Source organism: Hypanus sabinus, chromosome 9 (assembly GCF_030144855.1).
Source record: "Hypanus sabinus isolate sHypSab1 chromosome 9, sHypSab1.hap1, whole genome shotgun sequence".
NCBI classification, from domain to species: domain Eukaryota; kingdom Metazoa; phylum Chordata; class Chondrichthyes; order Myliobatiformes; family Dasyatidae; genus Hypanus; species Hypanus sabinus.
The window spans coordinates 56,403,555-56,418,737 of record NC_082714.1 but is presented as its reverse complement, the minus strand read 5'-3'; the positions used below and the strand labels follow the sequence as shown (position 1 = coordinate 56,418,737).

Sequence of the window (15,183 nt, the reverse complement as noted above, 5' to 3'; positions counted from 1 at the left end):
ACTGATGTGATACTCACCGGTCTTTCCCTGCCGAGTTGGTACAGGATTGGGAAGGGTGACCACCGGAAGGGTTCACCAGGCCAGCTGCAAACCGACATATCACTGGCTTTCCCTGAGTCTCCCATGTACTCGTTGATGCTGTTAATACTAGCATCCAGATTTTGTAAACTGCAGTGAAAAAAACAAACATCACTAGACATTCTTGGCATTGACTGTTAAGAGTGCTACTGTTCCCAAATTGACAACATAATGCTTAAGCAACATAAGCATTTGTATATCAGTTTACAACTGGACAGAAGGTAACGATCAAGCAAGGGAGACCGATGGTTTGTTTCTTGTATCTTTCCATCTCCCACCCACCTCCCACATTTTAGTTTTTTTTTCTCTCTCCTTTTCCCCATTCCCAGCTTCTCCATCTTATTCCCTCAGTGCAACAAAATTAGCACGTGCTGGATCTAGGTTCTCAGGTCTCTTCGCCTCACAATGATCAGGCATGTGGGGCTGGGAATTCTTGCTTGGAAGAAAGACATACGGTTTATTGATTGCAATAAACATAAGTGAAACAATTCTTAATGCGCTCAGTTCAGACAGCATCTCAGAATCGGGTTTAATATCTTCAGCATATGTTGTGAAATTTGACTTTGTGGCAGCAGTAGAATGCAATACATAGAAGAAAAATGAATTACAGTAAGTATATTAAATAGGTAGTGCAAAAATAGTGAGGTAGTGCTCATGGGCTCAATGCCCATTAAGAAATCTATGAAGAGAGAAACAGCGGTTCAGATCAAAGACCTTTCTAATTAAACAGTAATTTGTTGACTTTGTTTCTCTCTTGGAGCTGGCTGATTTGCGTTCTGTTTCATTTCAGGCTTCCAGTATTTACAGGTTTTTTCACTTTTGCTGTGTAATAAATCATAACTTAAAATAAATCATTTAAGTTGGCCTTGATAAACCTGAGTGGGTGGAATTGATAGTGTAATAATTCTTGGGCACTAACACTTCCATGCTGAATTTTTGGAGACAATATAGCAACACCACCTTGATTTAAAAAGATTAAGGCTAAGGGAAAAATTGTGAGGTCCCTTTGATAACTGGTGAGCGGGTGGAAGAGCTCTTTGTCCATCATCCTCAACACCACCCGAATCACGTCACAACGGATGTTATTTTGGGATCATGGCAAGCTTCCCAACATCCACCCTCACACTGAGAATCTCAAAACAACAGCAGCAAAATTTAACAACTTATTACCCAGAGAAACCACTGTAACCCTGACTATTAAGCAAGGATCTTTTAGTAGTGAGGTTAATTTCCAGCCCTGTGCCCAAGTATGGTCTATTTGCCAGGTTCAGGTGGGGTGAAGGGTTCATTTCTGCATTGTGTAACTGAGGAGGGAATTTCTCAAAGTGTCTAGATTCTGAACTGGAAAACCCACTGCAACAGAGAAACTTTCTTTCAGTCAGCTCTGGTTTAGTTGTAGCACTCTAGGCTGAGTCAGGAAGCTGTGGATTTCCATATCCACTCACTGAATTGATCTTAAAGATCAATGCTAACGTTTCAGGGTGGAATAAAGAAAAGTGCTGTACTGTTTGAGTTGTTATATTCCAGTGAGTTATGAACACTGCCTCTCCACAGCATCTTTGAGAAACAGCAAGGGAGTGTTACCCCCACAATCATCTCCAAGCCAGTCAACTTTAAGAAATAAACACTGATTATTGTAACATTGTTAGAAGCTTCTGTGGGCAAATACGTCAGTAATTTTTCAGGCAGATGTAGTGTATTAATTGGACAGTTCGAAGTTATTTCCAGAACACGAGAACTAAATGACTGTTACTCTGGATCTGATGCACACACAAGAACAATAAGATAGCACAAGTTTTTAAAAAGCAAATACAAATACATAAGTTAGTTTAATACATACAGTACTATACAAACGTTTTCGACACGTGTGTGTATATAGCTGTGTGCCTAAGACTTGTGCACAGTACTGCATATTATATCCAGTTACCAAATAACACTTAATTCTACTAAGCTAATACAACGCTATCTGTCGTTCATCTCTGCACCTTGTGCACATCGGACAGCAACCTTGCCATTTCTTTAGCATTTTTGTCTGTTTTTTATGAGGCCGAGTTGCTAGTTCGAAGCTCAACCCAGCATGGACGGAAAGCGTGCAAGGAGCCGGCCAGGTTCAAGCCAGGACCACTTGCCTCAAAGGCCGTTGCAGATGCTGCTACACCACCATCTGGAATACAAAGCTAAGTACTCTTACTTCTGTTGTCCAATCACTTTCCTATTTCAACCTATATATAGTACTGTGCCAAAATTCTTAGGCATACTAGAGATGTATATATATATAAAACTAAGTCTTTTGCACAGTACTGTAAATGATTGTATATCTATAAAGTGATTGATAGGAAATGATAAAGTAGTGATGCCTGAGGATGTGCAGGAGTGGATTAATGGGTGGAGGTGTCGATCATCCTTACTGTTTGGGGAAAGTAATTTATTGAGGGTGGTGTTCCTGTTGTGGATGCCAAGGGAGTGGAACGATCAGTGCACGAGCAGGGTGGGTAGGATCCTTCATGATGTTATTGGCCCTTTTCCAGTATCTTTCTGAACATGTCTTTCATAGTGGGTAGGCTGATGTTAGTAATACATTAAGCAGTTTTAACTGCCCATTGTAGAGCATTCCAGACTGCCTCAGTACAGTTCCTGTACCATGCAAACCATGAGAGATGTGCACTTCCAGGAGTCTGAAACTGTTTGCAGTTTGTATTGCTGTACCGCCAATGTAAAGAGGGGTGTGAGTGGTGCGAGTTCTGAAGTTGATAACCATCTCCTTTGTCTTGTTGACATTAAGGAAGTAGTTATTTGCTTGAGGAAGCTAATCATAGAAAATATACAATACAAATGGAGGCCAGGTTTGTAGCCCTGCAAGTCACTTGAAGGTCTACTTACCAAGTGCTTATTGAATGTGATAAGGTTTCTGCCTCTACCAACTTTTCAGTTAGTCAGTTCCATGCCACTATCATTCTCTGGGAGGGGGAAGAAAGTCCTTATCTCCACATATACCAGCTTAAATCTATGCCTCCCCCATTTTTTTTTTGAGCTCTTGACAAACAGTAAAAGGTTCTTTCTATTTGTGTATGTCCTTCATAATTTTATACACTTAAGTTTCCCCTCAAACTCTTGTTCCAAGGAAACACCCTTAGCTTCATCAGTCTATCACCAGTGGTACAATTTTTCATAACTGACTACATTCTTGCAAATCTCCTCTGCACTTGCAATGTGGTGACTGTTGTCCAACTAATTGGTTTCACAAAGGCCTCCCAGCTCTTTATATTCCATGCCTCAGCTAATAAAGAAACGCATACCACATCCCCTTTTAGCCAGTTTATTAACCTATTCTGCTAGCTTTGAGCATGTGTGGATGTTCACTCCAAAGCCACTGTTCATTCTCCCATTTCTTATGTATTCACTTGCCTGATTACACCTCCCTAAACGCATAGCTTCCTCAGGGATTATAATTGTCTTCAATTTTCTACCCATCTAGGCAACCTTTCTCCATGCTCCTGCAATTAACCGTTCCTTCTTCCTCTTGTCAACATAGCCAATTTTTGTATCATGCAATCTCCTTGTGTACCCCAGGTTATTGAGAGAGGCAAAAGAAGCAATTGCTTGACTATTATCTTCGAGTCCTCTCTAGCCACAGGTAAGGTCCCGGATAACTGGTGAGTAGCTAATGTTCCATTATTCAAGAAGGGAACTAGGGATAATCATGGAAATTATAGACTGGGTGAGTCTCATGTCAGTGGTAGGGAAGTTACTGGAGAGAATTCCTAGGAATAGGATTTATGAGCATTTGGAAAACTATGGCCTAATTAGGGAGAGGCAGCATAGCTTTCTATGGTGTTACAAGTGAATCTGCAGATGCTGGAAATAAATAAAAACTAAATGCTGGCAGAACTCAGCAGGCCAGACAGCATCTATGGGAGGAGATAGTGACGACGTTTTGGGCCAAAACCCTTCATCAGGAGTGAAGTAACATGGGATGGTCGAGGGGGGATAAGAAGTGGGGGGAGGGATGAAGTAGAGAGCTGGGAAGTGATAGGCTGGAGGAAAATGGGCTAGGGAAAGGTGGAGAATTATGGGAAATAAAAGAGAAAGAAAGGTAGGGCTGTGGGGAGATTATAGTGGGGGGGGGGGAAGAGAGAGAAAGAGAACCAGGCTACTTGTCTCCCACCTAGGTAGCCTCCTACCTGCCGGCATGAACATTCAACTCACAGACCTCTGTTGATACCCCTGCCCCCCCCCCACCCCATCCCTATCTATAATTTTAGTCTGGTTCTCTTTCTCTCTCTTTATCCCCCCTCACTATAATCTCCCCCCACCCTAGCTTGCTTTCTCTTTTATTTCCCATAATTCTCCACCTTCCCCCCTAGCCCATTTCCCTCCAATCAATCACTTCCCAGCTCTCTACTTCATCCCTCTCCCCACTTCTTATTCCCCCTCGACCATCCCATGTTACTTCACTCCTGATGAAGGGTTTCAGCCCGAAACATCGTCACTACCTCCTTCCATAGATGCTGTCTGGCCTGCTGAGTTCTGTCAGCATTTTGTGTTTTTATTTCTGTGATGTTAGTTGTGTCTCAATAGCTTGAATATTCTTTTAAACGCGATGAAGGTAAAGCTGTGCATGTTGTCTACATGGATTTTTTTGTGACATTTGAGAAGGTCTCTTGTGGGAGGCTGATCCAGAAGATTACGAAGCATGATCTACGTGTGATTTGGCCCATTTGTATTCAGAATAGAAGACAGAGAATAGTGGTCAAAGAGACATGTTCTAGCTGTGTTTGGAGGTATTACTCATGGTTCTGTACTGGGACCTTTGCTGTTTTATGATGTATTCAAATAACCTGGATGTAAGTGTAAATGGGTGAGTTACTAAGTTTGCAAATGATATAAATGTTGATGGTGTTGTGGATAGTGTAGAAGATTGGCAAAAGAATACAATAGGATATACAGTGGCATGCAAAAGTTTGGGCACCCCTGGTCAAAATTTCTGCTTAATCTTGCTTAAAATATTCAAGAGATGTGTCATCTTTAACTTTATGCCTTTTGGAAATCAGGTCATCTTTTACTCGCTTAGCTATTCACAGTAACAGAAAGTTCTGTGTAGGCAGAAGAGATTAGTTGGTAATTTGATTATGAATTTAATTGGTTTGGTACAACATTATGGGCCAAAAAGCCTGTTATGTTATTTTTTTTTTAACCTAAAAGGCCCCATTTTTAATAATCTAGTGAGTCAGAGACAGGTAATTTTTAAAATGAAACACACGTTCTTGACCAGAATCTGGGCACTTCTTTCACATCAGGGAGTAGAACAGATAGGCTTTGCATGGAGATTCCAGATAAGGAAACTCGGACAACAGCCTAGAGGTTCCAGATACCAGGGAGACAGAAGTTGGTTAGAAATTCCAAGCAGTAGAGACTTGAGCCTTGGGCCCAGTATATATTAACCAGAGATTTCAGGTACTAAAGAGGTGGACGGCTGTTGATCTTGGCACTGGAGAGGCAGAACATGGATAAAGTACCTGAGCTTCTATATATGAGAATCTCTGACTTTTATTGATACTTAACCATTTTTTGTTTAACTGCATTTTGCTAAATCATCTTTACCTGTGTCTGAAAGCTGGTTGACCATGAGGCCCAGTCCTCTGGCTGCTGTATGTCCCAGTCACCGATTCTTCATAGCAAGAATAGAGACTGGTGTCCAAGATCTGAAGATGGATCAGCTCATCTGAGTTACTGAATCCAGGGTTGTCCAAAGAATTCACAGAGAAGCTGAGCCAGGACTGCGACTGGTGTTGATTGGAGAAGTCATCAAAGCGACTGAACCGCTTGTAACTAGAAAAGGAAAACTGCAATGGTCACAACAACCTTCCTGGAGTGTTTGGATCTGGAGACATGGCCTTGGTGAAGGGTTTTTAGAAGGAGGATGGGACAAAATTTTCCATCTTATTCTCAACCCCAGTTCTGCCTTTATGGGAGACCAAGATCAAGTGGTATAGTGGCAATGGAGAGTAGTTGCCCAAGACTATTTAGCATATTGTAAGCAATTTTGGACTCCGTATTTAAGGAAACGTACTGCCACTGAAAAGATTTAAGAAGATGTTTATAAGATTGATCGCAGGAATCTGTGGGTTAATATATGAAGAGTGTTTGATGGATGGCTCAGCGACAGTTCAGAAGGATGTGATGGATGGCTCAGCGACAGTTCAGAAGGATGAGGGTGGAATCTTATTGTAACCTACTGAATACTGAAAGGCCGGGATAGAATGGACATGGAGAGGATGTTTCCATTAGACCATAAGACCTAGGAACAGGATTAACCTATTCAACCCATTGAGTCTTCTCTGCCATTCCATTACAGCTTATTTATTACTCCTCTCAACCCCATTCTCCCTTTGACGCTGTGATTAAGCAAGAATCTATCAACCTCTGCCTTAAAAATATCTAATGGCTTGGCCTGCACAGTCGTTTATGGCAAAGGTTCTGTATATTCCCACCCTTGGGCTGAAGAATTTTTTCTCAACTCTGTTCTAAATGGATGTCCCTCAATTATGAGGCTGTGCCTTCTGATCCTAGACTCCCCAACAATAGGAAACATCAACTCTACCCAGACTTTGCAATATTTGGCAGGTTTCAATGAGATCCCACAGCTCCCCCCCACCCCGCCCCTCTCATGCTTTGAAACTCCAGCAAGTACAGGCCCAGAACCATCAAATGCTCCTTGTGTGTTAACCTTTTCATTCCTGGGATCATCCTCGTGAACCTCCTCTGGACTTTTGCCAGCATGTCCTTCCTGAGATAAGGGGCTCAAAACTGCTCACAGTACTCCAACCAGTATCTTATAAACCCTCAGCATTACATGTATTCTAGACCCCTCAAAATGAATGTTAACATTACATTCACCACCAACTCAACCTGCAAGTTAACCTTTAGAGAATTCTGAATGAGGACTCCCAAGAGCCTCTACACCCCTGAATTTTGAATTTTATCCCTATTTACAAAATAGTTCACACTTTCATTCTTTCTGCCAAAGTGCATAACCCCGAACTTCCCTACACTATATTCCAACTGCCACTTCTTTTTGTGTTCCCCCAACCTGTCTTAAGTCCTTCTGTAGACATCCTGCTTCCGCAACGCTACATGTCCTTCCACCCTATCTTTGTGTCATCTGCAAACTTGGGTCACAAAGCCATCAATTCCTTCATCAAGATCATTGATGTGCAAGGTGAAAAGATGCAGTCCCAACGCTGACAGCTGTGGCACGCCACTGGTCATCGGCAGCCAAACAGAAAAGGCCACCTTTATTCCCACTCTTTGCCTCCACCAATCTGACAAATTTCTATCCATTCCAGTGCCTTTCCTGTAATACCCAGGACTCTTAGCTACCTCTTTCAGAATTCCATGGTCTATCTGGTACAGGTAACATCTCCCTTCTGACCTTTCAGCTTCCCAAGCACCTTCTCCTTAATAATACCAACTTCTGCCCCCAGACCTCACATTTCTTTCATTCTGCTAATGTCTTCCACTGTGAAGGCTGATGCAAAATACACTGTATTTCTGTACCTTTTCTTTGTCCCCCATTAATATCCGTCCAGCATCATTTTCCAGCAGACCAATATCCACTCTCGCCTCTCTTTTACTGCTTATACCTCTGAAAGAAGGTTTTTGTATCCTCTATCGGCTAGCTAATATAATGGCTTTTGTAGTTGGTTCTGTTGTTTTTTTTTTAAAAACTTCCCAATCCTATACCTTCCCAGTAATTTTTGCTATTAAATGCCCTTTCTTTTGCTTTTATGTTGTCTTTTGAGTTCCCTTGTCAGCCACGGTTGCTTCATCCTCCATTTAGAATACTTAATCTTTGGCATTCACCTTTCCCGTGCCTTCCGAAATTTCTCCAGAAACACCAGCCATTGCTGTTCTACCGTCATCCCTACTCATTTCCATTTCCAGTCAACTTTAGCCAGATTCTCTCTCATCCCTCTGTAATTCTCTTTCCTCACTGCAATACTTATATATCTAGTCTTAGCTTCTCCTTCTCAAAGTGCAGGGTGAATTCTGTCATTCTGATTAGGAATAGTCAGCGTGGATTTGTGCGTGGAAGGTCATGTTTGAGAAATCTTATTGAATTTTTTGAAGAGGTTACGAGGAAGGTTGACGAGGGTAAGGCAGTGGATGTTGTCTATATGGACTTCAGTAAGGCCCTTGACAAGGTTCCGCACGGAAGGTTAGTTAGAAAGGTTCAATCGTTAGTTATTAATAATGAAGTAGTAAAATGGATTCAACAGTGGCTAGATGGGAGATGCCAGAGTAGTGGTGGATAACTGTTTGTCAGGTTGGAGGCCGGTATCTGTATTGGGACCAATGTTGTTTGTCATATACATTAATGATCTGGATGATGGGGTGGTAAATCGGATTAGTAATTATGCAGATGATACTAAGATAGGTGGCGTTGTGGATAATAAAGTAGGTTTTCAAAGCTTGCAGAGAGATTTAGGCCAGTTAGAAGAGTGGGCTGAACGATGGCAGATAGAGTTTAATGCTGATAAGTGTGAGGCTCTACATTTTGGTAGGAATAATCCAAATAGGACATACATGGTAAATGGTAGGGCATTGAAGAATATAGTAGAACAGAATGATCTAGGAATAATGGTGCATAGTTCCCTGAAGGTGGAATCTCATGTGGATAGGGTGGTGAAGAAAGCTTTTGGTATGCTGGCCTTTATAAATCAGAGCATTGAGTATAGGAGTTGGGATGTAATGTTAAAATTGTACAAGGCATTGGTAAGGCCAAATTTGGAGTATTGTGTACAGTTCTGGTCACCGAATTATAGGAAAGATGTCATCAAAATAGAGTACAGAGTAGATTTACCAGAATGTTACCTGGGTTTCAGCACCTAAGTTACAGAGAAAGGTTGAACAAATTATGTCTTTATTCTTTGGAGCATAGAATGTTGAGGGGGGACTTGATAGAGGTATTTAAAATTATGAGGGGGATAGATAGAGTTGATGTGGATAGACTTTTTCCATTGAGAGTAGGGGAGATTCAAACAAGAGGACATGAGTTGAGAGTTAGGGGGCAAAGGTTTAAGGGTAACATGAGGGGGAATCTCTTTACTCAGAGAGTGGTAGCTGTGTGGAATGAGCTTCCAGTAGAAGTGGTAGAGGTAGGTTCTGTATTGTCATTTAAAGTAAAATTAGATAGATATATGGACAGGAAAGGAATGGAAGGTTATGAGCTGAGTGCAAGCCACTGGGACTAGGTGAGTGTAAGCGTCGGCATGGACTAGAAGGGCTGAGATGGCCTGTTTCCGTGCTGAATTGTTATATGGTTATATTATGATCACTGCTTCCTAAGGGTTCCTTTACTTTAAGTTACCTAATTAAATCTGGGTCATTACATAACACAATCTAGAATTGCTGTTCTGCTAGTGGGCTCAACCGCAAACTGCTCTAAAATGTCAGCTTATTGGCATTCTACAAATTCCCTCTCTTGTGATCCAGCACCGTGGATTTTCCCAGTCTACCTGCATATTGAAAATACCCATGGTTATTGTAACATTGCCTTTTCTATCTCTAGATATATTTTGTAGCCCATACCCTGGCTACTGTTTGGTGTCCTGTATATAACTCCCATCAGGGTCTTTTTACCCTTGCAGTTTCTTAACTCCATCCACAAGGATTCTATATCTTTCAATCCTATGTCACCTCTTTCTAAGGATTTGATTTCATTTTTTTCCCCAATAGAGCCTCCTGCCTACCTGCCTGTCCTTTCAATACGATGTGTATCCTTGGATGTTAAGACCATAAGATATAGGAGCAGAAGTAGGCCTTTCAGCCCATCAAGTCTGCTCCGCCATTCAATGATGGACTGATCCAATTCCCACTCATCTGCCTTTTCGCCCATACCCTTTGATGCCCTGGCTAATCAAGAACCTATCTAACTCTGCCTTAAATGCACCCAATGACTTGGCCTCCACAGCAGCTCATGACAACAAATTCCACAGATTTACGACCCTCTAACTAAAGTAATTTCTCTGCATCTCTGTTCTAAATGGATGTCCTTCAATCCTGAAGTCGTGCCCTCTTAGACTCCCCTACAATGGGAAATAACTTTGCCACATCTAATCTGTTCAGGCCTTTTAACATTTGGAACGTTTCTATGAGATCCCCCATCTTTCTCCTCAACTCCAGGGAATACAGCCCAAGAGCTGCCAGATGTTCCTCATATGGTAACCCTTTCATTCCTGGAATCATTCTCGTGAATCTCTGAACCCTCTCCAATGTGAGTATATCCTTTCTAAAATAAGGAGCACAAAACTGCACACAATACTCCGTGTGGTCTCACGAATGCCTTATAGAGCCTCAACATCACATCCCTGCTCTTATATTCTACACCTCTAGAAATGAATGCCAACATTGCATTTGCCTTCTTCACCACCGACTTGACCTGGAGGTTAACCTTTAGGGTATCCTGCACAGGGATTCCTAAGTCCCTTTGCATCTCTGCATTTTGAATTCTCTCCCTGTCTAAATAATACTCTGCCCATTTATTTCTTCTACCGAAGTGCACGACCATACTTTCCAACATTGTATTTCATTTGACACTTCATTGCCCATTCCCCTAAACTATCCAAGACTCTGCAGGCTTTCTGTTTCCTCAACACTACCTGCTCCTCCACCTATCTTTATATCATCGGCAAATTTTAACCACAAATCCATTAATCCCATAGTCCAACTCATTGACATACATCACAAAAAGCAGTGGTCCCAACACCAACCCCTGTGGAACTCCACTGGTAATCGGCAGCCAGCCAGAATAGTAAGGCAATTTATTCCTTTATTCACACTCTCCATTTCTGTCGATCAGCCAACGCTCCACCCATGCAAGTAATTTCCCTGTACAGTAATTCCATGGGCTCTTATCCTGCTAAGCAGCCTCATGTGCGGCACTTTATTAAAGGCCTTCTGAAAATCCAAGTACACCACATCTGCTGCATCTCCTTTGTTTACTCTGCTTGTAATTTCCGCAAAAAATTGCAATAGGTTAGTCAGGCAGGATTTTCCTTTCAGGAAACCATGCTGGCTTTGGCCTGTCTTGTCATGTGCTTCCAGGTACTCCATAATCTCATCCCTAACAATCGATTCCCAGGCGCTGATGTCAAACAGGTCTATAGTTTCCTTTCTGCTGCCTCCCACCATTCTTAAATAGCTGAGTAACATTTGTTAAGCTTCTAGCTAAGATCTTTTTCCAGCCACGACTTGTGGATGCCCACAGCATCATACATGCCAATTTCTAACTGCACCACAAGATCATCTACCTCATTCTGTATAATGCATGCATTCAAATATAACATCTTCACTCCTATATTCATCGCCCTTTTTGCTTTTACTCATGCCACAGACTGCAGTTTTTCCCCATCATCTGCCTGTCCTTCCTCACAGTCTCCCTACACACTGCATCTACTTGGTATACCAACTGCTCTGTCCTCAGCACTATTACTCTGGTTCGCACCCCCTGCCAAATCAGTTTAAATCCTCCCCAACAGCTCTGGCAAACCTGCCCACAGGGATATTGTTGCCCCTTGAGTTCAGGAGTAACTGTCCCTTTTGTATAGGTCATACCTTTGCCCAGAAGAAATCCCAATGATCGAGAAATCTGAAATCCTGCCCCCTGCACCAATTATTCAGTCACACATTCATCTGCCAAATCATCCTATTCTTCCCCTCACTGGTGCGTGGCACAGGCAGCAATCCAGAGATTACGGCCCTGGAGGTCCTACTTTTCAGCATTCTGGCACAACAACTTTACATGTTGTCTCTTCACGACTTCCACCCTTTTCCTACCTATGTCGGTGGTATCAACAACTTCCAGCTGTTCAGCCTCCTCCTTTAACACACCATGGACCTGATCCAGAACATCCCTGACTCTGGCAGCTGGATGACAACATACCACCTAGTGTCTCTTCCACATCCTCTGAATCTGCTTTCTGCTTCTCGAATTATGGAATCCCTTTTCACTACTGCATTCTTCTTCACCCCACTTCGGAGCCTCAGTGCCAGAAACCTGGTCAGTGTGGCTTCCCACTGGTAGATCGTCTCGTCTCCAAACTGGTATACCTATTATTGAGGTGAACGGCTACAGGGATACTATGCTCTGGCTACCTATTCCTTTTTCCTCTGCTACAGTCACGCTGGGCCTTCCTCCTGCAATTAGTGTGACCGTCTCCCTGTAGCTCCTATATATCACCGTCTCATTCTCCTGTATGAGCTGAAGATCGTCAAGCTGCAGCTCCTGTTCCTTAACACAATCTCTAAGGAGCTGCCTCTTAATGCACTTTGTGCAGATGTAGTTATCAGGGAGACTAGAGGTCTCACACAAGGAGCTACCGTTACCATTCTCAGCACACTAGCTATGTACTAATAGGGGAAAAAACTTACTAGAAACTTACTTAGAACCTCTGCCCATGCTTTCCCAAGTCCATTCTCGTCTAAGCCTGTTGAGCCAAAGCCAGACCATTCCAACAATGCCCGCTTGGCTTACACCTCCTTTCTTTTTATTAGCCCCACACTGATTGTCACCCGCCAAGAAAATTAGGAGAGTCTTGGATCGAAGGGCACAGCCTCAGAATAAAGGGTTGTCCTGTTAGAAATGAGATGAGGAATTTCTTCGGCCAAAGTGGTGAATCTAAGGAATACATTGTCATGGAGGGAATGTGGAGGCCAAGTCACTGGGTATATTTAAATTGTTTGATTAAGAGGTTGACTGGTGAAGGGTTATGATTGAATGGTGATGCAGACCTGAAAGCCAAATGGCCCAATTCTGCTCCAATACCTTAAAATAACAAGAACAAAAAAACCTGACAATTTGATATTCAAACTCTAGGATATTGCATTTGAAATGTGTCATAAATTTCTATATATTTGTCTATTCGTTCATGATACTTGGACTGGGTTGTAGATCCTCAAAGATATTGAAGATTAGAGCCAAAATGTTACTGGGTAAATTCCAGTCATTTCTTTGTTTTACTCTAAATCTCCTGAGAATTGTTACTAAAACTAAGAACAATAAAATGGCAAGTTCAAAACTGACTTAAAGGGTTTGAGGAGTTTCAGCTGTTGCATGAATCAGTGGCGTCAGCCACTGTCAACACACTCTTGGAAAGGGGTCAGTAAATCCAGTTGGTGTGGTCCAAGTTAGGGATAAAGATGGGGTGTCTCAGGAGTTAGGCTCCAAATTATAAAGATATCATGGAGAATAACAGGATTCAGGATTCTTGCGCAACCTTGTGTAGATGAAAGGTGGTGAAGAAAGCTTTTGGTATGCTGGCCTTTATAAATCAGAGCATTGAGTATAGGAGTTGGGATGTAATGTTAAAATTGTACAAGGCATTGGTAAGGCCGAATTTGGAGTATTGTGTACAGTTCTGGTCACCGAATTATAGGGAAGATGTCAACAAAATAGAGAGAGTACAGAGAAGATTTACTAGAATGTTGCCTGGGTTTCAGCACCTAAGTTACAGGGAAATGTTGAACAAATTAAGTCTTTATTCTTTGGAGCATAGAATGTTGAGGGGGGACTTGATAGAGGTATTTAAAATTATGAGGGGGATAGATAGAGTTGATGTGGATAGACTTTTTCCATTGAGAGTAGGGGAGATTCAAACAAGAGGACATGAGTTGAGAGTTAGGGGGCAAATGTTTAAGGGTAACACGAGGCGGAATCTCTACTCAGAGAGTGGTGGCTGTGTGGAACCAGCTTCCAGTAGAAGTGGTAGAGGCAGGTTCTGTATTGTCATTTAAAGTAAAATTGGATAGGTATATGGACAGGAAAGGAATGGAGGGTTATGGGCTGTGTGCGGGTCAGTGGGACTAGGTGAGAGTAAACATTCGGCACAGACTAGAAGGGCCGAGATGGCCTGTTTCCATGCTGTAATTGTTATATGGTTATAAGACAGATCAGAAGAATTTACACATGGCTATTGGGCTAGTTTGGAAATAAAATGAAGTGTTGAAAATGTTACAAATGTCAGGTGTCCAGAGATACTGACTCTAGTTCTGGGATAGGAGAGAGCTGCACTAATTGGAATGGGACCCACACACTGCAGGAAAGGATAGGTAGGGAAATGGAAAAAGTTTTGAAGCACAAAAAATGGGAAACAGATAAATGTGAACTTTATTTAGGAAGTGAAAGCACAGGAAAGAATAAAGATAAACACTGATAGCAAGCCAGCAAATAGAGTTAAGAAGATGATTCAGTAAGAGGAAATCCTAATAAAAATGAATCCAACTGTCTTTATAGTCATGTTCAAAGTCTGAAAAAAAAGCAAGGAGTTGGGGGCAGGTATGCACAGGGAGGAATCAGACACAATAAGGATTACTGGGGCAGGGTAATCGGAAGGTCAAGACTAGGAATAAAACAATGTGGGTCCTGACCTAATTAGAATAAAGAGATGAAAAGGGAAGGGGGAATAGGAAGAACGATGGATTTCTCCTATAACTTGACAGAATTTTGATAGAGTTTTCAAAGGCAATAGAGGAAGGTGGCACAACTGTAAGACTCCTTTAGGGTTGGATGGGGTAGGAACTGAAATACAGGCCAAATCAGAAATCGAGAGAATGCACTTTATGGAGATGCAAAAGATCACAGATACTGGAACCTGGAGCAGAAGACTGTGGGAGATACAGCACTGATAAAGTAGACAATAATCCTTCCACCTCCACTGGGTGCATTTTCCTGTTTCGTCGACCAGGAGGTAATTCAACTGAGGGAATGAAGTTGGTCCTCAGGTAATAAACAGAATGTGCAATGATCCGAATATCGACACAGTTTTGCTGCTACTGATTAACCTCAGGAGGAGTGACAGACAAACTGCCACTCGTATGTCATAAGTACAGGTGCACGCAGTGAGAAGTCGGTAACACCACAGTGATTAATGGCTAGAAACCCATAGTCCTCCCATCCTCGTAATTGCCCTTCTCAGGGATCCCGCAGACAGAAAAACAGCACAACATCTTAACGGGTGTAGTTTCCCTGTGGATTAGATGGAGGAACGATGCTCAGCTTAACTGCCAGTGCTCCCGTCTGAGTTTTGAAGGTGTAGTTGTTGCATC

General features: G+C 42.2%; 1 protein-coding gene across 2 annotated transcripts in view; it reads right to left on the bottom strand.

Moving 5' to 3' along the window:
• Nucleotides 1–15,183, bottom strand: part of si:ch211-14k19.8 (interphotoreceptor matrix proteoglycan 2) — a 64,280-nt gene that overhangs the window by 2,233 nt on the left and 46,864 nt on the right. For both annotated transcript variants that reach the window (XM_059979738.1, XM_059979739.1), the window contains 2 exons: nt 5,680–5,907; nt 18–168 (listed from right to left, as the gene is read on the bottom strand). In XM_059979738.1, the coding sequence (XP_059835721.1) occupies nt 18–168; nt 5,680–5,907 (379 nt within the window). The remainder of the gene's footprint in view (nt 1–17; nt 169–5,679; nt 5,908–15,183) is intronic.